General features: G+C 34.1%; 1 protein-coding gene across 1 annotated transcript in view; it reads left to right on the top strand.

Annotated features, from left to right (window-relative positions):
* The first annotated feature begins 3,463 nt into the window (after positions 1 to 3,463).
* LOC120530292 (desmoglein-2-like) overlaps positions 3,464 to 24,767 on the top strand; it is a 37,909-nt gene continuing 16,605 nt past the window's right edge. The window contains exons 1-5 of the mRNA XM_039754661.1: positions 3,464 to 3,701; positions 14,103 to 14,249; positions 14,530 to 14,679; positions 14,929 to 15,073; positions 24,294 to 24,454. Coding sequence (XP_039610595.1) covers positions 3,651 to 3,701; positions 14,103 to 14,249; positions 14,530 to 14,679; positions 14,929 to 15,073; positions 24,294 to 24,454 — 654 coding nt within the window. The 5' untranslated portion in view covers positions 3,464 to 3,650. The remainder of the gene's footprint in view (positions 3,702 to 14,102; positions 14,250 to 14,529; positions 14,680 to 14,928; positions 15,074 to 24,293; positions 24,455 to 24,767) is intronic.

The raw sequence follows: 24,767 nt of genomic DNA, 5'->3' as shown, positions 1-24,767 counted from the left end.
AGTGGTGGATGCAACAATGGAATAATGATCACCTTGTCTATTTGCCACAAGCAGCATATTTGTTTCTGGTTGGATAATGACTGACTGACATGAATATTATCATTGTTGTTGTTGTTATTATTTTATTATTCCTGTGTAACATAACTTTTTGTTCATGATTTAAGTGAATGAAAATCATTATGATCATTAACAAATTAAGTTGCTCTCAAAGCACTCTTATAAGTTCTGTGCTGTAGTGATTAAGGCTTTGGACTTGCACCACTCTGCAGTGGTGAATTCATATTCTGCTACTGATATTGTGTGTCCACAAGAAAGTCACTTTCTCTGCCTCTACTCAAGATGAAAAAAAATGTAAGCAATTGCATCTCAAATGTTGTAAGTCACATTGGATAAAGCTGTCAGCCAAAATAATATACAGAGTTTTAGTAACTAATAGTACAAGCATCATGCTGCAGGTAACTTACTCAGCATCTCATCTCATCTCACTTATAAGGATGCCTAGTTATGAACTTATATAATCTAATTTATAAATCCTTTAATTTTGGTAATGAAAATAATGACTTTGGGAAATGCTGTCAGATGATAAAACAAGGAAAGGTTTGATAGAAGATAGTCAGGACTTAAAACCTATCGAAGAGAACTTTAGCTATTAACTAAATCAGAGAGAAAACACAGTTCATAATATAGAATGCAAAAAATAATAAACTAAAATAGATAAATTCTACAAGGAAAAAACAAAGGAAGCTTAAATATAATCTAGAGGTACATGAAAGGAGAAAAATATTTAAGAAATGAATATGACAGGGAGACTGAAACAGTGTGCACAAAAATAAAGTAATTACCCAGGTTTGCTGTTGACTTATGTAGTACTTTGTATAAAGCTATTACCCACACCGTTAGTTTTCAGCTGCTTAATTCCTTTAAGAATCCACAAACTGTTTGTGAGGAACATAGGAAGATATGTTCTAGAAAACTAACTTGCAAGAAATTAAGTCTAAAAATCAGTAAGTCCCGGGAAACGATAGGTTAACTACTTAAATTTATATGGAATTCATGGACAAGCCGACTACATTTCTCCTTGCAGCTTATCAGGAATGCTTTAATAATGAAGAATTACTATCTAGAATGAAGCACAGCATAATTACTTTCATACTGGAACTTCATAATAACATTATTTTAATTATTAGCATGCAACTTATTATCCTCCTCAATAATAACTGTAAAATCCTTCAGTTTTGGCTACAACAACAACAACATTTATTTATATACTGTAGCACATTTTCATACAAACAGTAGCTCAAAGTGCTTTACATAATAAAGAATAGAAAAATAAAAGACGCAATAAGAAAACAAAATAAGTCAACATTAATTAATATAGAATCAGAGTAAGGTTCAATGGCCAGGGTGGACAGAAAAAACAAAAAATAAAATAAATAAATAAACTCCAGACGGCTAGAGAAAAAAATAAAATCTGTAGGGTTTATCTTAATTAAGTTATCCTAATGTAGACCGAGACACCATATATATCACTACATATATACAAATTACTGTGAAAGGATAGATACTCATTTTATTAATTTATTTTCATAAAGAATTTAGCACTATTAGTCATACATTCATTTTTAACATTTTTTGTTAACTCTTAAAACTCTCCGTCACCACAACAAAAACTTGGTGAAGCTAGTCTTTGGGATGTTGCCGAGATTTAATATTAAAAGATGCGTTTGCCAAGGATAGTCTTTCCTTTAGTTTTTTACATAATCACTGTAAGTTGTCATCTTTTGATTGAACAGAGGTTTTTTAAAGGCTTTGCTTTTAATAATAATGAAATTAAATTTCGTGATTAGCAGATCATGTAATCTAATTATTTAACAATAAATTAAAAGTGTCCAAGTCTCTTAATAAGAAATAAAAATGTTTTAAACTTCAAGGGATATATCTTAACATTAACAAATGTTAATTCTTTCCCCTGAACCAGTGTGATGACAGTACAATCTGTAATAAACCAGTGAAAGAGGTTGTGTCTAATTTTGATATTTCCAAAAATGATATATACTGTATCTCATTACAGGTCTTCACAATGACATGAGTTCAAGGCAGAGTCCGTAAAGTAGAGGGGCTCTTATGAGCCTCATATTCATTCACCTTATCAGAAGCACCAACTATGTTATGTTAGGACTGGATAGCATTCTTTTAAATTTCATATTGAAAAAGCAAGACTTATAAAGGTACAAAGGGTGTGGTAAGAAATAGAACATTACAAAGGGAGATTCATATTGTTGACTTCCAAACGCTTATCCAAACTATTAAAATCAATTGGATCAAATTTTTTCTTCAAAACAATTCTAACATGTGGAATTTTAGCAAAGTTGACGTATTACATTTTTCTATAATTTTCCAATAATTTTTAATGAGATACCTAGAAAATTATCTCTCTTTTGTGAACAAGTTTTGATGAGCTGGCTGTTTCCTTACAAGTTACTAACCTTACAGGTTTCCACCCATAAGGGGAAATCAATGTTAATTGGGAAATGGTTTGAAAATAACATTTTACTGATTTACCAGTTTATTTGTAAAAATCGTCACATTTTCAGTTTTTGCATTTTTTTTAGGTAATCACACCATTAGGGAAGAGTTTTTCACTGAATATTTGTTTTTTATCTTTAAATAGATGTAATATATTGGACAATTTTAAGACATTTATTAATTCATAAAACTGTTTTTCCAGTAACATCTCAGTGGTGAGTTCAGCCCCCAATCAATCTTAACTTTTTCCTATAACTAATATCTTAATAAGAAAACGAGATGTACTATTTTAAAAATTGCATGTTGTACTGTTACCTTGTTAATGAAACACAGTGTATGTTCCTTGATGGCTACAGAATCTGTTTTAACTGTGTAATTGTGAACTCTTTTGGATAGCTATTCTTTTTTATGTGAATGGAAGAATTCGTTGAGAAATCCCCCTACAAATTTATTACATACTATTTAATTGTAATATCCTATTGTTTAGCCCCAATAATTGCATTATAATGAATTTAATAATATTAGGAGCTACATTTTTTATGCATAAAATATATTCATTTACATCAATTGTACATATTAATATTACACAACAACACTAAAAATTAAATAAATCTATTTCTAGGCTTTACAGATTAATATTTATTTATTATTAACGGTTCCTTACTTTTTTTTTCACTTTTCTGCTTTTAGTATTTTCTGATACCGTATAACAACTTCTAGGCGTTATTGCATATATGTACTGTATATGTATAGTGATCATTATATTCCCGTATGATACAAAACATTTAACAAAAAAGGTTAAAGAAGGTTACGTGTACACCCCATAACAACAAAGAAACAGAAAGCAAGTTTCAATGGAAATAAAGTTTCTTGAAAAAGGTGAATCCTCCCTGACCATCCCAGGTTGGGTGTGGCTGAAACGAAAATGACGCACCTCGTTTCATTGCTTTTATTCGTAGACAGAATACAGTCCTGTGTGTAACAATCGTCCGGACACTACGTACAACGGATTTGTAAAAGAAAGAAACTGAGTGAAAAAGAGAAGGAAATCAAGAATAAAAGAAGTAAAGCACAAGAAGTTCGAACATTTGGATCAAAGGAGATTTTTAAAGGGCTTCCTCGATATGTCTCTTCGTGCTTTGCACGTTGGCTTATTGCTTGTCGTATTACAGACGGTGAGTGCAGTTTAATAATATTCGAGCGACGTTTTTTAATCATTAGCTGGTGTACGTATTGTGTGCACTGCGAAGAATTTCTTGTCGAAATTGTTTTATAAGAAGTTTTTTTGTTGCTGTTTCTTTAAACGTACAGTAAGCTAACCTGCCTTGTGTGGTCGAAGTTATTTAGGTGTACATGGCGGCCTTAAGGACGCGCTCCGGTGTTCATTTTTAGGGAGAGGTTGTTTTTTCAGAACACCTCAACCAAGACACGATCACCACTTCAAACTAAGTGACAGATGACTTAGAGAGAAGTGGGGGAGCGTCAACTTTTGCTGATTTGTCTGTCGGATGATCTCCCAGTGTAGTTGTATTTGCCAGAACAAATCGATTACGGGCATTTATCAGTTCCAATCGATATATGAATTCGAAAATCGTTCAGGCGTATTGTAAAAACACGGCTAAGTTAAGTGTGTCGCAATTTAACTCCAGATGTTTCTAAATAATCTTTAAACGGTTATTAGTTGTCTAGAAAAAGCATTTGAAAACTGACGATTTTTCAGTGCTTCATATAGCAAGTGTTTTGTCCAGGCGGTATTTTCTGCATAACACCACGAGGCACGAGTATTATTGGTTTATTTTTGTATAAAAAGTGTATTCGTGTGCAAAATGTATAGTTATGCAAAAGTCAAATATGCATTTTGCGGTTAACAGTACATGATATTTTTTTATTTATTCTGAAGCCATTCAAAGAAAATTACGCTAGCTGTTCCAGTGATTCACATTATTATGCCTTGTAGTATTCTATCAAATATTACAAACTTTTAAATTTAAAACAAATTTGATCTTAATTTTTTGGTTAATGAGGATGACAATATTTAGCTTGTGTGCATATCTATATTTACAAATATAGGATAGTTTAGTTCCGCACACTTGCCAGACGAATGTTAGTCTTGTCCGAAAGGAATTACCGGCCATATTCAAAGACTGGTGTTGGAGAAGCAAACCTGATCGCTGCAACAAAACGGACAAAGAAACACTAATGACATTTTAGGAGCGTTAGTGTCACAAAGTTAGAGTAGATATGTGCTGATAGAAATGCTGTACAAAGTGGATCCTCAGTTTTTATTGGAAAAAGATTATCTTAAAGTAATAAGCAGGTTAATTAATCCAGTGAATACGTTACATTTAACTGACAGTTTATGTATAAGGAAATAAAGCCTAAGTCAACTGGTTTTGAGGATTGATTCCCATTTTCACCTTCATTTTGTGTATGTCTTTAGTGGGCACTGATTAGATTAAAACTCTAAAAATTCTGGTTCGGCCTTTGTGTATATTTAAATTTGTGACATTTTGCCCTGAGGGAGAGTTTCTAACATGCTTTTGCAGTTTAGATACAACTTGCAATTACAAGGGGTTAATATTTCTGAATGCATTATTCTTGCCTTGTTATGCTTTTTCAAGTACCTGCTTATTTATTTGTTTGTTAAAGAAATATTTTATACGCACTAGTTTCTCATCCACAGTGTGTTTCAGCTTTGTGACAGTTATTCAAATTGGCCATGAACTGGAAAAGTATATCTGATGTGTAGGAATAGATGGATGGTTAGTCAGTGTTTGGACACAGGAGTAGCAAAATATTAGCAAGGGTAGATGACTGTTTAATGTGGAGTGTTTTATGTCTAATATATTAGTGTTGCATTGAGATGAGATGTTTATACTTGTATACCAACTATTTTTTTCATATTGTAATAGAAGTGAGGTAGCCTGGTAACACACACCACACAAGACTCGATTTGAGTTTTGGCCTGGATGTGTTTTTTTTTTTGTTGTGTTCTGCATCTGCTTGTACAGATATAGTTAAATAGTCCAAAGACTGCTAAGTCAAAGCTGGCTATGTGGGAATGAGTGCGAAACTGTGTACCTACTGTGTACCTACTACTAACTAGGCTAGTATTGGTTTCCTATCTAGGGTTGGTTATAGCTTCAGCTTCCCATGACCTTGTAACACATAAACCATTTCACAAAGTAAATGGATGGATTTTGTATTTGAGATTTATTAAAGACGTTTGTAAGACTCAATAAACAATGTGGATAACAAAAAAAGAAGAAACTTTTATATAATCACTAGGCTGTAATTATATATTTTTTAACATGACATTGTCCATAAAGATTTTGTGATTGCTTCACTTTTTGAAGAAGTGACACCAGCTGACATTGAAATAAGGTCAACTATGCTGTAGTTTGCTTTGTCAGTAGTGTCTATGTAGTCTGTTTGTATGTGTGTTTAATATGTACAGTAAACACTCTCACAATTTATCTGGGAATTCATTAGCATATTGTCAGTGTGATGAGTCACACATTTTTATAGGCTCCGTAAAGTTAGAAATTAATTTTAACCAAACAACAGAGTTGAAACCTAGAAAACTGGTAAAATAATTTGAGAGGCTGTGTGGAGCAACCCAACAAAAGATACTTTCACACTGCCGTAGTTCCCTTTGGGAAATTCTTGGAGGCAACTTGGAGGCAATCTGTAGACAAAGTGACTAGTTTATTTAGTAAGCTTCAGACCACATTTTATAAGTGATATAAAAAAGTTTTGGCTTCACAATGGGTAGTACTATGGCATAAAATCTCTCAGAGACGCTTGTCTTGAATCCTGTGGCTGGTCACTGAGAATGCAGACTTATTTACTGAACAATTAAAAGTGTTTGAAGCATAGCAGGGCCAATTCTGTTATATTCTTTTGAAGTCTAATTTTTTTAGCAGTTAACATAGATTTGGATGGCTTTCAATATTGTTTCCTATATAATCTTGTTGATTGCTTTCTTTTCTAATACTGGGAAGCCAATAACAAAAAAATGTCCTGTTATGATGATGAAACAGTACTTTTCCTTTTTAAAGAATAGATTAGATGAGATGAGACAATTTTAATTTGACCAAATGACACATATTAGTTATTATGTCTCCATCTGAATGTCTTACAACATACTGCAATACTGTGCCCAATCTACAGAACAATGTAAATGCCATCAACATTTCAGCTGCACATTGATTTGGTTTTTATTTCATGTATTTATTTGTTATAACTAACTTGGCACAACATATTTGCTCTGTGCCGTTTTCAGTAAATAAAAATATAGACTTCCAAGGATTGTATTTATCTCTTGGGTTGTGAATAAAAGTCCTGCACTTTTTAGTCATATTAGACTATCTATTACATAGGCTATAACCTGACTGCTGTAATAATGTTGTTGTGACAATTTTGTATTAAGTTTCAATTAAGGAATAATTAAGCCCTATCAAGATAAATTTACTTGTCATGTATTGGTCAACAAGTAACACATGGCATTACTGATGACTTCAATAATTCTGTTATTGTTGTCAATTAATATTTTTTGTCAAAACTATGCATTTTTCACAGTGATTTAACGAAGTAATTTTTGCCACATGTGAAACTAATATATTTAATAGCATAATGATGACATTTCCAAAAGAGTAATAAAAAACAAAACACCACTCCTGTTTGCAGTTGTATAGCTTGGGTGGCTTTAAAGAGCAGTTGCCCTTTGACAAGGCTTGCTCCAAAGGTTAAATTCTAAAGATATGTGCTCTATTTTCGGAGCTGTTGTACTGTGTGTGCTTGTTTGTGTTTTATTCCACAATACAATAATGTATGATCAGGGATTGGCATCATTAAATTGCCTCAGTTTATATAAAGCATTTTAGCCTTGTGATTGATTCTGCTAGGACTGTATGTTGCTATCAGTGAACATGAGTAGAGTGACTGGGTTGTGAAAATAGATTAATGTAAATACTGTAATTTAAATCATATGCTTGAGGACTCTGTTGACATTTGAGGATACGTGCATTTAAGACTGAAGTCAGGAAGCATTTCTTAACTTGAAGAGTTGTGGAAGCAAACTACCAAGTTAGTAGAAGCAGTGACCTGGATACGTTTTAAAAAATAGAAGGTTGAGATATATTGGAAAAGCATACACATGTTGGCTAGCCAGAGAAGCTTGAGTGGTTTTCTCTCACTTATTAACCACACTCCTGTTTCTGTGCAATATAAAATTGAAAAAGAAGTGTTTTTTATTTGTATTATTTTGGGTTGAGGTTAAGTTTTTCACCAACAGATGTCTTTGGGTGCAATGTCTTGGTTTTGGTATTCTGAAATATCTAAGGCATACAAAAAGCTGTTACCACTTGGATTAAGGAAGGCTATAAGAGACTATGGGAAGGCTAAAGTTCTAGAACACCAGGGACCTCATGTATAACACTGTGCGTAGAATTTACACTATAACATGGCGTATGGACAAAAATGGAAATGTGCTTACGCACAAAAAATCCAGATGCATAAATCTGTGCGTACACCAACTTCCACGTTCTTCTGCTACATAAATCCCGGTCAGTGTGAAAACTAATGCACGTGCACACGCCTGCTGTCCCGCCTCAGCTCCTCCCAGAATTAAACCTCTTTGAATATGCAAATCAATATAAATAGCCCTTAAGCTCAGCCTTCTGTGAAAAGGCATTGGCAAAATCAAGAGAGAAAATAGAAGAATTTCAGCAAATACCAAGTGGAGGCAAAGAAAAGCGTACTATTTGTTGGTTTAAACAGTGGTATAAACAACAAAAGGAAGTTGATCAAGTGATATAGCATGTCGGGGAAACTCGAAAGCTCACGTTCACAAAGTTGCACAGTGCCTGAATTAAAAAAGAAGATGTCAGATATCAAAGTCGCCATGAAAAGGCGAGTCATAGCCCACCGTCTGAGTGTCATATGAAAGCTTATTAGGGTACAGAGAAAAAAAAGGCACACAGTGGGGAAAAAGCACGAAATGTCAACTTCAATCTCGAAATCTACTTTAATCATGTAGTTTATTTTGTCATTAAAGTAGAACATCATAAACTTCATCTTAAAATTGTTTAATTAACCAGTTTCTCAAATCCCATTGTAACTAAAGTAGCACGTTAAATGCTTTGTTTTGTATGTGATCTTCTTATGTGCTCTATGTGTGTGAATCACTACGTGCTTTTGGGCTTTCTCTTCCTCCGACAGGACACAGAATCCATTACATTCGTGATGTTACAGCTCTCTGAATAATTCAAATACTGAGATCTATACGTGATATTTTCATGGTGATAGGATATAAAGCATGTTATTAAACATGGGAACACGGTGGCGCAGTGATTGTTCATGTCTCATGCAAGATGCTTGCTGTGCCATGTGCGACCTTCGATGAAATACTTTATTGTAGCAATACTGTCTCTTTCAAACATACTAACCTCCAATTCCTGTCCTTACTTTTCTTTCTCCACATACCCAATCGCCACACAATCAGCTCTGTAATAGATGTTAAGCCATCTGTAAGCTTAGAATGCAGATTCTTCAAAACTTTTAAGGAACGTTGAAATATCTTCGTAGTACATGTTTAATTATTCTATCCATCTATCCTTCCAGTGTCGCATCATCACCAGCAAGAATACAGCGCAAGGCAGGAACAATCTATGAACGGAGCACCAGTGGCTCACTAGCACTGCGGCACCGTGTATTTAAAGTTTTATCTGTATAATATAATAAACATATTTTGCTACATTTCATCTTAAAAATGATATCGTCCTCATATGTAAATACGCGCTTTGTAAAGTGTCTCAGGTTGTGCAATATTATAACTATCGCAAGTTTACAGTGAGGTAATTGTACTTATAAGTACAAACAGTTCTACAAGGAGCACTTGATGGACTGATTGAGTGCATTTAGAGTTCTTGGGATGAAACTGTTTCTGAACAGCGAGGTCAGTACAAGAAAGGCTCTGAAGCGTTTGTCATATGAGAGTAGTTCAATAGACAACGTTGCCAATAGAGGCAACGTTTGCTTGATGCTGTACACCGATAATTCTCTTTCCGATCAGCTGCTGTACAGCTGTGATTCACAATCAGATACAGTGATATAAATACTCCGAGTGGTGCAGTGAGAGTAATATGGAAAAAGATGATACGATGTGGGATCCAAGGCGCAGTGAGAGTAACAACGCTAAAGCAGTTATGGTATTTGGAATAGTTTGACCATTCTGTGGACCATTATATTGTTACAGGTTAATTACAATCAGATGCATTAAACTAATAAACAATACGCGGTTAATTTCAGTGTATTTATAAAGCCGCGTCAGGGATGTGGATCTAAAAAAGAAAGGATAACCACACAGGAACAGTAGCACTGCTTTGACGCTGAGTGCCGCCAGCCTGCAAAACTGAGCAGAGAAATTGCGTACGACAAAGTATGAGCTACCGTGGAAATGTGCGTGGCTTTATGCCAAGTTTAGGTTTTATACATTGCAATTTGAACTTGGAAATGTTCTTACGCAACATTTTTGTGCGTACGCACTGTTCATACATGAGGCCCCAGGAGCATCTACAATACAGGTAGATTCCATTTGTTTAGTGTAGATAGTAGTCATCTTAAAAAGGAAAAGCTGTTGTGCGCTAAAGACAGATGAATATAATAGAATAACTGCAGTAATAATAAAAAAAGTGTGATAAGGAAAGTGAGAGCACAATTTGCATATGCAATGTGCACTTGGTATCTGGTTGTTAGTGGACTTTGTACATATAAAGGTGGGTCAAGTGAACCCTGTCAAGGTTTTATTTGTTTATTTCAGTCTGCTTCTGATATATGTGCAGTAGATTTACACACCTTGATTATGCTATAGTGCAATTAGAGTTCAAATAAATTTGCTAGAGTCAATTAGAATTAACATGTTTTATCAGTTAAAAATTAGTTGTAAACCTTCATTTTAATTCTTATTTAAATTTCAGACATGCTGTAGATGGGTATGTTTCCTTTATACCAGTAATAAGGCAAAAATCTACCTTTCATCTCCGTTTATTAGTTATTGGGTGTGAGTCAACTTACTTTTACTGTAAAATGAGAATGCAGTGGTCATATATTTTCATGTTATTCTTGTAGTGAGTGTGATCCTGCAGATTAACACATTTACTGTATATTTAATACAAATTGCATGTTAAGATTTGATACACACAACTGTTTGAAATAGGTGCACATATTGTAAACAGTATGCAATTTTCTTTCCTTGCCTGTATATTAGTTTACATATCTTTTTTTTTTTAATATGCAGATGTAATACCTCCATTGCATGGTCACTCTGTATAGCAAGACAAATGAACTTTTAGAGATTTCTCAAAATGCATTTTGACTTATCTGGAAATACATTTAATATATCTTTAAATGTATCACAGACATCTGAAAATAATTCTGTTTCAAGATGTATGAGATGCAATTCAAGATATCTCATAACTTATTTTGAGTAATTTAAAATGCATTTCAGATATCTGAAAGTGATCTGTATGTTATTTTAAGATATCTAGAAATGTAATCAATGTGTTTTAGACATAGTCATATTAACTCACATTTGTTATTTCGAGATATCTGAAAAAGTATTTGAGATATCTTGAAATTCACACAGTCATTTGAGACATTTGAAAATGCCATGTCATTTGCTAGTTGGCTTAATTTATTTATTTGATTTTATTTGATGTACTTTATTAATCACCATGGGGAAATTGGCCATTCGCATGACATTTGGAAGCCAGACCAGGGTTGTGGGGTGCCGGAGTCTATCCCACCTAGCACAGGGCACAAGGCCAGAAAAAAACTTGGAACGGCCATCACAGGGCGAACACACACAACACGCCCACACCCTGTGCCACTGTGCTGCTCCTATCTATAAATTTATTTAAATATCTCAAAATGTGTTGTAGATATCTTCAAAAGTAAGAGAACATATTTTGAGATATTAAGAAACAAATTTCAGATCTTAAATAGTGATCTGCATTTTAAGATATTTGAAATTCATTTTGAGATACCTCTGAATGTTAATTCAGCTTGCCATACGTTTGCATTCAGTAACTGGCAGAGTGCGACTATTTATTACAGTTGTTTTAATTGGTGTATCCATTTTCTTTTTGTTCCAGTGCTAAAGTGGTGTACCACCATCATTCTGACATCATCAAGAAAAATGGTTTAATACCTTTAAAGAGAATAAAACACAAAGTCGTGTGATATGCTAGGTGTTCAGAAGGATTTAGAACGCTGTGTATATTGTAGAAATAAAGAGAAAAGGAATTCAAACTTGATAGTCCTTGAAAGATGCAATATTGTGTGACAGTTTTTGTCTGTATTTATCTGTTTTTGCAAGTCTAACTTACTATATGTTGCACTTGTCTGACCCCAGGGCAAATTCTTGAAGTTTCAAATCACCACTATTTTCATACATAGGAACACAATCTTGGTGAACATAGATTTACTGAGTGTAAATCCCTTCTTGGAAAATTAAATGCTCTATTCAGTTTATTCTTAAAATTACTCTTTCCCCTGCACTCTCCATTATTACAAATAATCCCTTTAATTTGTTTCAGTGCAATTTTAGGGGCATATTTAGCCAGAGGCATATATCAGGTCTAAAATGTACTAATAAATAACTGTGCTGTTTATGCAGGCAATTCAAATTGCCTTACTGTTTTCACATTTTCAATGTTTTACTTCTGCTGAAATACATGTAACCAATTACTCAGTCAGATTAATTTAACTATGATAATGGCAGTACAGTAAGACATATGTGTAGCCAAGTACCATAAATTCATGTTTCTAGCATAATATTGCATCTGAGTATTATGCATCCTTTTTTTTCCTTGTTACACACCTGTAGATGTTTTTATTGTATCTCTAATACCACTGAAAAAGAGCAGTACAAAAAGCTTAAAAAATAAATGATATTTGAAATAGCATCTCTGCCATTTCCTATTGGATGCAACAATTTTGTGTAAATTGCAGCATTCTTGCACAGTTTGAGGAGAAAGGGTAAGACTTAAAGATTAGAGCATGATGATGTTGTCAGCTGGCAGTTTATGTAAAACTCTGATAGCATTTGCAGGCTCTTCTTTATAACTATGTGATCAAAAGCTAATGGAAAATGTATCGGCTGTTTGGTTCTTGACAATTAATAACATTACTTAAAACATTCTTAAGCATGCTTTGCATTGGTCAAGAGCCAGGAAACAGCTCAGCACAGGTCACTACTCCAAAATAGGCCCACACTTACACATTACCAGTGAATCTTAAATGGGAATGTAGAAGTAAAAAACATCTGCACAAAGGGAACACATGCATATACCACATTCACAACAAGGTAGCCACGTTTCAAACCTAGGGCATTGAGTCCATTAGGCAGCCTTTAATACTCTGCTTTACTGTGCTGTTGCTTCACCCCTTATGGGTTGCACAAAAAAATATTTGGAAAGTACTTGAAGTACCCACAGAAGTAATCTAGTGAGTGAGCATTACTGTTTTCATTAAAGTACTAGGTTGTTGTACCGTGTTAGCCATTATGAATGTAGAGAAAAGCCAAGCAAAATGACACCTTTTATTGGCTAACTAAAAAGATTACAATATGCAAGCTTTCGAGGCAACTCAGGCCCCTTCTTCAGGCAAGATGTAATACAGAAACTGAATTTTCCTGTGTTTATATCCACACACTAGGACAAGAAACAACAATGGTAAATTTTTGAATGAAAACTCTTAAATGTAAAAAATTAATAGGTTCTTTCAGGCTAAGATTAATTTAACAGGAGATAGAAGAACAATGTATGGTCAAGATCTTTAGATAACTGTCCAATAAAGTCCTTTGAAGTTTGTGAAGTTTTTCAAAACAATGCAGATCTGTTTTCATTAAAAAAACTTTTTTTTAATCGTTGGCAATATTTTAATTGTTGGCCTCTTTTCTTCATCATTTTCTCTTTCCCTTTTTCTGATCACATGGTGCATAAAATATTTAACTGTTTCATTTTTGAGGGAACAATACCTGAAAGATAGCAGGGTGAAATGAGGTCTTGGTATGCAAGCTTCTGTAGTGTTTTATTAAATTTTTAGATTATGTAATAATTGTGCACAAAGTAATACTGTGTGGAGTTTGTGTTTTTGACATGTCTTCACATGAATTTATCAAAGGCTTTTCCACCACACAGTGCAGATATATGTGTGTACAGTAAGTTTAGAGGTGCCTCTGTATTGGGCCAAAGAGAATGAGCAAAGTTGTATGTGAGTTTATATTGTGGTGCAATTGTATGCCATCCTGAACATTTTTGTTTTTGCTTTGCATGACTTGTTGCAAGCCCCATATCATGAAAAAAGCTGGTTTCAAAAGTAGTTGCAGTGTTAAATATTTTTTATCAACCTGTATTTAGTATATTTGCTATCTGTCATTGAGAATGTTGCATTTTTTAAACAAAATAGTAAACCCTGTATTTAATTTTAATGAATACTGTATGTACTACTTGTTTTTATTTAAATTTAAGTTGCAGAAAACAGCATTAATTTATTTCTCTCTCTTTGTTTAGATTCTTCAAAAATATGGAGAGGCAACACTGACAGTTTTTAATGTTGAAAATGGAGAAGTACATCATAGACAAAAGAGAGAATGGATAGTACCTCCCATCAGAATAAGAGAAAATGAGGATTATAGTAATAAAAATCCAATTGCAAAAGTAATATATATTTCATTTTATTTAATAAATTTATGTCTTACTGGAGAATCTGGCTATTTTACTGAAAGTATGTTTATTAACATTATGTTAATATAGTTTAATAAAGTCTTGACTTGTTAACAGCTAAACACAATATTACAATGATATAACGGCTTCAGTGAGTTATTATAATGCAGTGTAACGTAGATATAATCCCCTATTCAGTACATCTGAAAATCATAGTGCTTGTTGTATATATTGAAGAAAAATAACTCCATAATACAAACTTTTTTCTAAACAGATTCGATCTGATGCTCTAAAAGTCGCATATTACAGAATATCAGGAAAAGGAGCCGATGAACTACCATTCCGCTTATTTACTGTTAATGAAAAAACTGGTGAAGTCAGTATTATGGGCATTGTGGACAGAGAGCAGTATAACCGATTTGTTGTAAGTACATGTGCTGTGTTTTATGTACAGAAAATGAATCAATTTTTGATTTTAACTTCATTAAATCACTTTATATAAATAAAATGTATTATTATTTATTACTGTAATTTTATCATATAATTGTTTTTTTCTTAAAGCTAAGCCAACTATCCCAATTTGATTGGACCTTTATTAAAATAATTTAAAATTTGAATTTTCATCTCTTCTAGTAAGAGAAATATGCACGTGAATATTTTCATTTTATTGCAGCTGAAAGGATATGCTTTGGACAGTACTGGAACCCCAGTGGAAAAGCCCATAGATCTGGTGGTCAAGATAGATGATGTCAATGACAACCCTCCCGTTTTCTCATCCTTATTGTATAATGCAGAAGTCAAAGAATTAAGCGAGCCAGGTAAGAAAAAAAAATTTACGTCACTTATTGTCTCCCCTGCTGCTGTTTATGTGGTTAAAGATTATGTATTTAAATAGTTTTTTTCTAAATACATTTTTTCCTAAAAGTCTGTGCCAGACAATGAATACACAGTTTTTTGTACTAGGTGTACACTTTATATAAAGGAAAGATAGTGAATTCTTAGATTTGTTTTGAAAGTGAAAAAATGCACACCATGTTTTGCATAATGCATACAGTATATATTATCTCAGTACACCCCACTGAAAGGTTATTTTTGACTTACTAAATAATTTTTCCATTTAATTGTGTTTGTTTATGTATGTATGTATGTATGTATGTATGTATGTATGTATGTATGTATGTATGTACTGTATTAATTTATTTATTTTTCCAAATAAAAATTGTGACAAGGAACTGTGGGTAGAAAGCAATGTGTTTTTTGTTTCTTAGTTTAATAGGAGGTTGAAAAAGAACTGTAATCATCTGGTTTGAAAAATGTATTTTTTGCCTGTTCCTTGGTCTTTTAATTTCCATTAGGCATTGTTATTGGGCTTTTGTTTATTTTTAATTTTGAATCATTTCAAAAATGTTCAAAATTAATAACATTGTTCTGTTATATTTTGCTTTTTCTGTGAGAGATACCTTTTCAGACAACAGTTAGTAAGACATTCATCCCAATTGCTACGCCATACCTTCAACAATATTTAGGTTGTGCTGGGGTGTTTTTCCAAGATCCTAAATTCACCCCAAACATTTTTCTTTCTTTTCTTTGTTATTTTTGAAAGTTTTGTTAACAAATTAAGGCTACGTTATAACTATGATTTAAGACTTAACATTTTGGGTTAGATTACGGCCCTATTAACTGACTGTGTTTATTGTCACATGTATTGAACCTTGATTTTTGTAGTTTCTTGATTTCCTGGGTGTAACCTTTGTAGTTAGACATTTTAGCTATGAAACAACTCCCAATTTCAATTTCAAGTTTGCTGCTGCTCCTCTTTGCACTAAATACAAGAACTATCAATTAGTTGATTTCATTTTAACCAGTGAGATTTGTACTTTGATTTCTGGCATTCAGATCATTCTTCACTGATGAACCTGAAGATGGTAACATCTCCTTTTGTTCCCCTGGCACCCTGAATTTTTAGACGATTTCTAGCATTTTAGCACCATTGCCTTCTTCATCCAACTGTTTGGTGCTGTTTTCTTTGTAATGAACTACAACATATGTATTTGTATTGTAGTTACTGTAATCAATGCAAATGTGCCTTACTTTGATTCATAACAATCATTTATCTTTCAGTGGTCTTAAGCCTTGAGAAAGGTTATATCAAGTAATGGGATTGGAAAGAGAATGCAACACTGCTATCTTTTTTTGTGTGTGTTGGGCCTTTGTAGCTGATCCATATTGCACAAATAAGGATAAGTAGGGTCATGCTCTAGAGAAATGAGGAAGGGTAGCTGGGAATTGACAGCAGTCATGAAACATTTTTGAGATCCATGCCTGAATGTAAGTTATTTTTTTAGAAGTGTTCAAGTCTTGCCATTGATGAAGTTTTTGTCATAGTTGGTCTGCAAGGCTCCTGAGATATTCTCTAAATAAGTTATTTTTACAAAGGAAATGGTCTTGGATTCCATTTGGTGTGCAAATCTGCCCCTGGCCAGGAGAATGTGGTGGGCTATAACTTTTTCTGTCTTTAGAATGTCATGGTTTCTGTTCATAGGTCTTAAAGTTTACTGGCAAAGGAACAGATATCTAGATTCATAAAAATATTTACCAACTGCTATTTCTTATTAAATGAACAACAGCCATGTGAAATAGATGTGGAGTTTTGTTTTGGAAACATTTTAACTAATTGTGCAATAATTCATCATTAGCAAGCTGCTCTTTGTGAGTCATTCTAAGCATACCATGATTCACAGTTTCCAACTGAGGTGGAACTGAGTTTGGTTAAGGCAGCCTAAGACACAAGTTCAGTAGTACAAGGTGTTAAAATAAATGGTGATGGGCTTGGTTGAAGGGAAATGGGGGATGAAAAACAACACCTTGGTACTTGGTGTCACAAACTGTATGAAACTTGTAACTTTCCAACTTCATTATTATTAATTTCTTCAAATGTTTGGTCTGTCTTTTAGGAGACTGATGTTGATTTTCTATTTTGTCTGCACAAGTAAACATTTTTGGTGGTGCTTGTGAATATAATGCATGAAGCTCCTATTGCAATAACTGTTTCTGTCTTGTAACGGCCGACCCCTTTCCCAGCTGGCAGCTACACCTCCAAGACCTGTGGCCTGGATAATTTACTGAGGTTAAATCTAAATATCAAGCCGTACCTCTAACAAATAAACTTTTTCCCCACAATCGACGGGGTAAATACAAGCACAACAGAAAAGCAGATATGTAAAATTAAACTGATTAATTGTATTCAAATGAAACAAATAAGTAAATAGATAAATAAATATATATATATATATATATATATATATATATATATCCCTCCACCAAAGCAACAATGTGACAACAATCTATATGAATATAACAAACCCTCCCTTGCCCTTGTAACATATAACAAACAACACAAATAACAATAATGAATGAGATACAGAAATGGACGGTCGTGAACTTGAGTCTGAGTAACAATTGTCCTGAATGCAGATGACTGGTTAACCGATATATGGAGTGTTTGTAATTCCCGGAACAAAATGGAACAGCCTCACCGTGTATCCTCGATGTGTGGTGGATGATGAAATCCGACCCCGGGGTCTCTCGTGATGAGGGTATTGGAGTAAGTCCGGCGGAATGAAAAATAAACTGGATGAAAATGCGTGATGTGGAATAAAGCAGGTACAGATGGTTAGTGATCGTTCAAAATGAAAGTCTCCTTCTCTCTCTTCGCTTCTCTCCTCTCTCCCCCCTTGTTTTCTTTTGATTGCTTAAATAGTCCTGTGCTGGATGTAATTGAATGATAGTTAACAAGTGTTTTCCAGGTTTGGGGCTGCTTTTTCCTTCCATCATCCATCCCCCATTGTATTTACAGGGACGACATTTACTGACGTACACAAACAGCAAACGGGACAATGGAAACTTAGTTTGAAAATTTCAGAATCTCCCATTGAAAAGTATTGACAGATTTGCAGTCTTACTGTGTATCTTAAAACAGAAAAAAACGTTCTGTGCGACTTCAACTATGAATTGGTTTACTGTTTAAATTTTTCTTTGAGAGCAGTAACACAAACTTGTATGTATATTTTGTGTATTTACCACTTTTTCACCTCTGGTAGCTGCTACTGATGGCAAACAGATGTACCAATGAGATACAAGTTAATGAACCACCAGCAGACTGTGTGTGGGGTAGTAAGTTCCTAAATGGAATGGTTTTAGCTAACCATAAAAGTATAAAATACACGCAACAAGAGCACAGGAATATCTAGATATGAATGAAGCACATTGCGACATGTTAGCCATTTTGTAAAGTCATTGTATACACAGCAAATAAATATTTAGTCAGTAATATTAACCTTCTGCTAAACCAAGCTCACAGCTCCATTACTGCTTCATTATTTCACTGTCACTGTAATTTACTAGGGTGGCCAAGTATTCAGGTGACAGGGACAATCCTGAGTTCAGGTTATACATTCTGATAAATAACTGAAGAATATCAAAATGTTCCAGTTTTAACAGACTGAAATTCTAATAAAACAAATATCCTTACAATATTCTAAGAACTGCACATACACAACATCATGTATGTCATCATCCAGTTGACAATCGGAACATTTCTGATGTGTTCCGTAAAAGCAACCGACAGTTTTATCATGAAAATCCTGTAGTATTATTTGTTTGTTGTTTAATGTTTGTTTTTGTTAAAATCTTGCAGTCTTGTATGTATGTTATCATCCAGTTGACGTTCAGAACTGGTAGTTTCATCATTGCGCTCCATAAAAGCAACTGACAGTTTTATCATGAAAAATCCATAGTATTATTTGTTTGTCGTTTAATATGTGTTTTTGTTTACTATATTTTCATCTTGCATTATTCTTATTGTAACAATGTTTTAGTGGTAATAGAATTAAATCAACCTAATAATATTAATTTAATTGACTTTTTCTTTTAATCATCAAAAATTCCGTATGTGACAACTTACTGCTACACCACAAAACAAAAATGAATCTGTCAAGTTGTGTTTTTTTTTTAAATTATATTTCTCTCAAACAATTTAAAAAAAAACTTTATTTTCCTCCCGGGCAACACAGGGTATTTCAGCTAGTATATATATATATATATATATAATTGCATGGTAAAACTAAGACAGAGAAAGCCTGATTAAGAACTTGTGTTAAATCTGAACAGCATCGCAAGACAACCAACAAGCAGACAAAAAACAGACAGTACTGCTACTTCAAGCACTATGTAAGATCATTTTTGTTTATTTTTAAAAGTGTTTTCTTCCATTTCCCAGATCTCTGTCTAGTAATGATAAGATAAAGTAGGTAGAGATGCACTGATATGGGAATTTTGGGCTGATGCCGATATCCGATAATGTCTATGTACTTACCTGCCGATACCGATGTCGATATACATATTTATAAGATACAGAGAAAAATGAGACTTGATCTGTCTGGACAAGAATTACAGACAAAGTGAACATTTATTTGTATAACAATTTTGCACACCACATTCAATCATTAAAAACAAATGATATCTGCCGCATTTGGTTGGCTACCTGTTGGTTATATGGGAAACAGTTTTGCAGGCTGTTGCTTTAAATAACACTTTTCTCTTTCTTTTTGATGGAACAAATACAACAAATTCAACAATAATCGAAAAAATGAAAACTGAAAAAAATGGTAAAATGTACTATGACAATGAAATAAGCAATACCACTTAAGAATAACATCTTTTGCAGATTATTTACAATCATTAAAATGGCTTCTGCTCAACCACATTTGGCTGGCTATGTGATCCTTTGTTTTACAGTCTGCAGTATTAAATATCACATGACTTTTTTTCTTTCTTTTTGATGGAATAAGTCTAACCAATCCATAATTTTAAAAAACAGAAAAGCGTACAACAGTAAAGAAATAAATACCTTTTTTTCTGGAGGCTTATCATTCTTTTCTATTTTTTAAGCATGATGGGGAGACTTTTCTTAACGAACAAGAGCATCTCTGCCTTGTCGCAGGAAATTCTGTTTCTCTTTCCATTGATCACATTAGAAGCCAAACTGAATAATCTCGCTGTCCACAATAGTACATGGGGCTGACAGGAACTTGCGTGCTACTTTGGCAATGGTAGGAAACCAACTCCAGTTGTTGTTCCAGTATTTCAGTGGATTTTCATTCCTCTGGATTGGTACGTCAGAAAGAAATCCCTGCACCTGCTGAGTAGCATGCATACATATACAGTATTATATTATGCGTCATCTTTCATATCTAAAAGATAGATCTGCATTTTGGCTTTTACCAGGGTTGTCACATTAAGATTAGAATCCTTACAATAAAAATAAGTATATGACATTTTAATTGAATGCATGTCTGTATTGTATTTGCTGTTTTTTGAAATATTTTATTATTAATATTTTTCTTTTCACTGTAGATCATGATCTGCTTACAAGTTGCTCATTATCAACGTACCGCTCTTTTACATTCGATTGCCGTTTTCCTTTCTTGCCTTCTAAGATTTTTTATACATTCGAATTTTGTTAGAATAGTGATATTCGATCCGACAGCCCTAGTTATTTACTTAAAACTGTTGTAAAGATCTCCAGAGAGCTTTTTTTTTTTTTTTACCCACCTCTGTTGTCATCCGGCTGTTTTCCCGAGGCATCAATGTGTTCTCTTCAAGAATTTTGTTGTACATTTCAAAGAGCGTGCATGTCACCTAGTCGTTTGTCTTGGCCCTTTTCTGTTGTGGACCATCTATCTGTGATTCACTCGTTTGCATTTCGTTTGATTCAAGTTCCATCTGAGCTTGCAACATTTTCAGTGCCCGTGATTTTACATCTGCGTCGAAATAGCGGTCTTTGTATCTCGAGTCTACATTAGTGGCAACGCAGTACATGGATTCTGTGTAAATATCAATGAAACGATTGTTAACAGTATCCAAGAGAGCGCTTTTACTGGTTTTGACTCCGAAGTCAGTACGAGCGCTTTTAATCAACAGTCGTTTTTAAAGCATTAACTGAGGGAATAACGTTAGAAGCCAAGGCCTCAGACTGGCAAATTTCTTTTGTCAGTTGTTCAAATGGAGCAAAGAGTGTGATTATGTTCTCAATCAAACCCCACTAATTAGGTGTTGGAGTTGCAGGTAACTCAAAATCGGAGGCATAAGCCCTAAGGGCTCTTTTCTGCTCCAGCAAGCTTTGCAGCATATAGAATGTGCTGTTCCATCTAGTCGAAACGTCTTGTTGAAGCATTTTTGGCAGCATACCAAGTTCAGTTTGTATAGTTTTGAGACGCGAGTTGGCTAATTGTGAATGCATAAAGTGACCAACTATTTTTCTGCCGATCGCTATTGTATCCGAGATGCTGCGCTAGGATAGTACGTCGTCGTTCACGGCAAGCCGTATGAGCCATACATGGCAAACTTGAGATCCCTCATTCCTCCATAGCCTTTGCAGCGTTGCGTGCGTTGTCTCGTTATACTACATGAACATTCTCTTTGGGTATTTTCCATGTTTCAAACATTCTTTTAAACGCCACAGATAGTGCAGCACCCATGTGTGATCCAGAGCATTCTTGGGCGTGCAAGATTGCTTTCTGCAATTCAAACTTGCGGTTGATCCACTGAGCAGTTAAACTAAGAATATTAATAGCACTCGTATCAGATGTCCATATATCACTGGTAAAGCTTATGGCTGTGACATCTTCAGCCAGGAGTTTGTGCACATGACTTTCCACAGTCTTATGTAACTCTGAAAGCGCTATGTCAGAAAAATAACGGCTACTGGGTATCTGGCAACGGGGCTCGAATTGCTCAAGCAGCCTTCGAAATCCCTTATCTTCTACAACAGAAAATGGCTGATCGTCCAGAGCAATAAATTCCATCACCTTTGTAGTAATTGTTTGAGTTTTAGGGTTATCTTTATCAAATTTCTTTAATTTCTCAAGTAACTGATTAACGCGTTGAGCAACTGTAGTTTTTGATTTTGTGCGCAGGATTCTCCTCTTTTGCTCTGAGGAATTCTGTATATTTTTCAGGATGGCGTTTCTTTAAGTGTGTAATTAAGTTGGTGGTATTGAAATTTCACACTTTGGTCCCTCCACCCAAAACATTAGTCAAACAAGTGTTGCAAATGGCATATTTTATATTTCTCTCAATCACTTTGAAAAACTTCCACACTGCAGACATTTTCGCACAGTAGCCCAGCGTTGCCTAAACGTCTGGCACATCCGGAACACAGTGAATGCATCATTAATATCGGTTCGAATTATCGGCCCAATTTAGTCATCGGTCCGATGAAGATAAAATCATTTTAACCCATTATCTGCCAATATAGATATAAATCCAATATTATCGTGCATCCTTAAAAGTAGGCATTGAAAAAATGAGGATAGGTTGTATAAATGGGCATACTGTATATGCTACACAAGTGTCCCAGTTTTGGATTTTGAAAATCAGATTGTCCTATAATTTACCAATTACCATCAGTGTCCCACATTCACATGATATGTATAATAGTCACTTGTTGTAATAAAGTTTGCTTTTCACTTCTGATATTCCCTGATATTATGATTATTACAGCCTAAGAAGGAATTAATTACAAAAATTATTTAAATATAAGGTTTTGGCAATTACAACTTGTTTCTGTGTGTGTATGTGTGAGAGTAAGTGAGAATGGTTTCTGTCATGGACTGGAGGCCTTTCCAGACCTATTTTTAGTCTTTTATCCAATCCTGGTGAGATACCCTTTGGGTACGACAACCCAGAAATGTTCTAGAACCTACCTACTGACCTCAGTCTGTTGAGGACCTCAGTGCTTGCACAACCCTCGAATGCACCATTTGTACATTTTGGGACTTTTTAAACTATTTTCTAATAGTTTCTAAACTATTTTTTACTTTTAAAAGAAGTGAAAGGTCAATGGTCAATGGTTTCTCACAACATGGCCAACTCAGGTTTTCTGCTGAATTGACTCAATGTCAACTACAGTTTCTGAGGATATTCACATGAAATTTCCTTTTTGAAATTTTCCATCATATCTGATAGCACATCAGCGCAACATTTTAAACTACAGTATGGCTGGAATAGTGCAAGTGCAGCAGCAGTGCAGATATTCATTATCTTTGATTTATGCTTCAACATTGCAAGGAGTGGCAGCCCATTGCTACCACAGCTGTGACTGCAATTGTTCTATATTACACAGGAGAGAGAACCACAAAAATCACACACCAGAAAATATATCTGAAAGATACACTCCCATTTTATGTTTAAGAAGGCTAACAAAATGAAGGTAAATATATTAAATAAAAGCAAGATAGGTTGGTAGTGCCAAAATAAATAAAATGATAAAATATAAATTAACAGATAGCCCTGCACTTTCCTTCAAAGTAATTGATGTGTGTATGTGGTCAACTGTGTCAGCAGGAAGTAAGACTCACGAAATGATAGCAAACAGATTGTAGCATATTTTATGTGTTGTGTATTTTCCTGTGGAAATGACACGCTAGTGTACACAGTGGTTGTGGATTTGTATGTCTTTATGTGGAAAATATGCAGTAGGCCACTTTTCAAATAAAATGCTCCGTGGTCCTCCTCAGTGATGTGATGTGAATGGGGGCCATAGATTACTATTGATTTTTCATGTATGCAGCAGACTGTCTCTGTTTTGCAGCTGTGGAAATAAAATCAGGAAAACAAACGTGTAACCAAGTCTTAACTCTATGGAAATGTATTTTTAAGGTAATATTAATAAGAGTTTCACTGTAATTGGTACACATGTAAATAAATCTGATTTTAACTGATTGCAGTACACCACATTTTTACTAAAGCCTTATGGTTTAAAAAATCTATTTTCCACCTGCATTTTGCTATTAAGTTCATAATACAAACCAATACTTTGTACTCAGCTGGTTCTCAAGTGTGTGTATGTTGAGTAGAAGCATGATAAAAAATACTTCAAAAATACTTGAATATGAATATGTTGGATATTACTTCCAATTATTTATATTACAATTGTTTTATTATAGTAACATTTTTCCTATCTTTGTTATTTAATAGGTACTGTTGTATTCAATCTTACTGCAACAGATGCAGATGAGCCAGGCACATTAAATTCTAAGCTTGCTTATCAAATATTGGATCAGCAACCTTCAGATGGAATTATGTTTTATCTTGATGATGATAAGATCAAGGTAGCACAGCCGAGTCTAGACAGGGAGGTAAGCAATTCACTCTTACTGATGACTATTTTGAGATGTTTGTTATTACTTATTGTGAAATATACAAGTCACACACTTTTACATCATTTGTAAGTAAGTCTACTTATGATCATCACTAGTGATCAGGCTTGGTCTTACCTCAAATGTGTAGCTCTTAAAGTGACACAATAGTGTATCCGCCTTATCAGGCAACTAGGAAAAAATGCCTTTGTGAGTAATTACAATTACTGTAAACAAGTAATTGAAAGACAGCCCAAGCCATTCATGGAACTTAATTTAAACCAGACCCTTATGTTTTCACATTACCTCAGTA

The sequence above is a fragment of the Polypterus senegalus genome, chromosome 5 (genome assembly GCF_016835505.1).
Source record: "Polypterus senegalus isolate Bchr_013 chromosome 5, ASM1683550v1, whole genome shotgun sequence".
Lineage (NCBI taxonomy): Eukaryota > Metazoa > Chordata > Cladistia > Polypteriformes > Polypteridae > Polypterus > Polypterus senegalus.
Note: the sequence above shows the minus strand (reverse complement) of the source record. Positions and strands in the feature narration are given on the sequence as shown.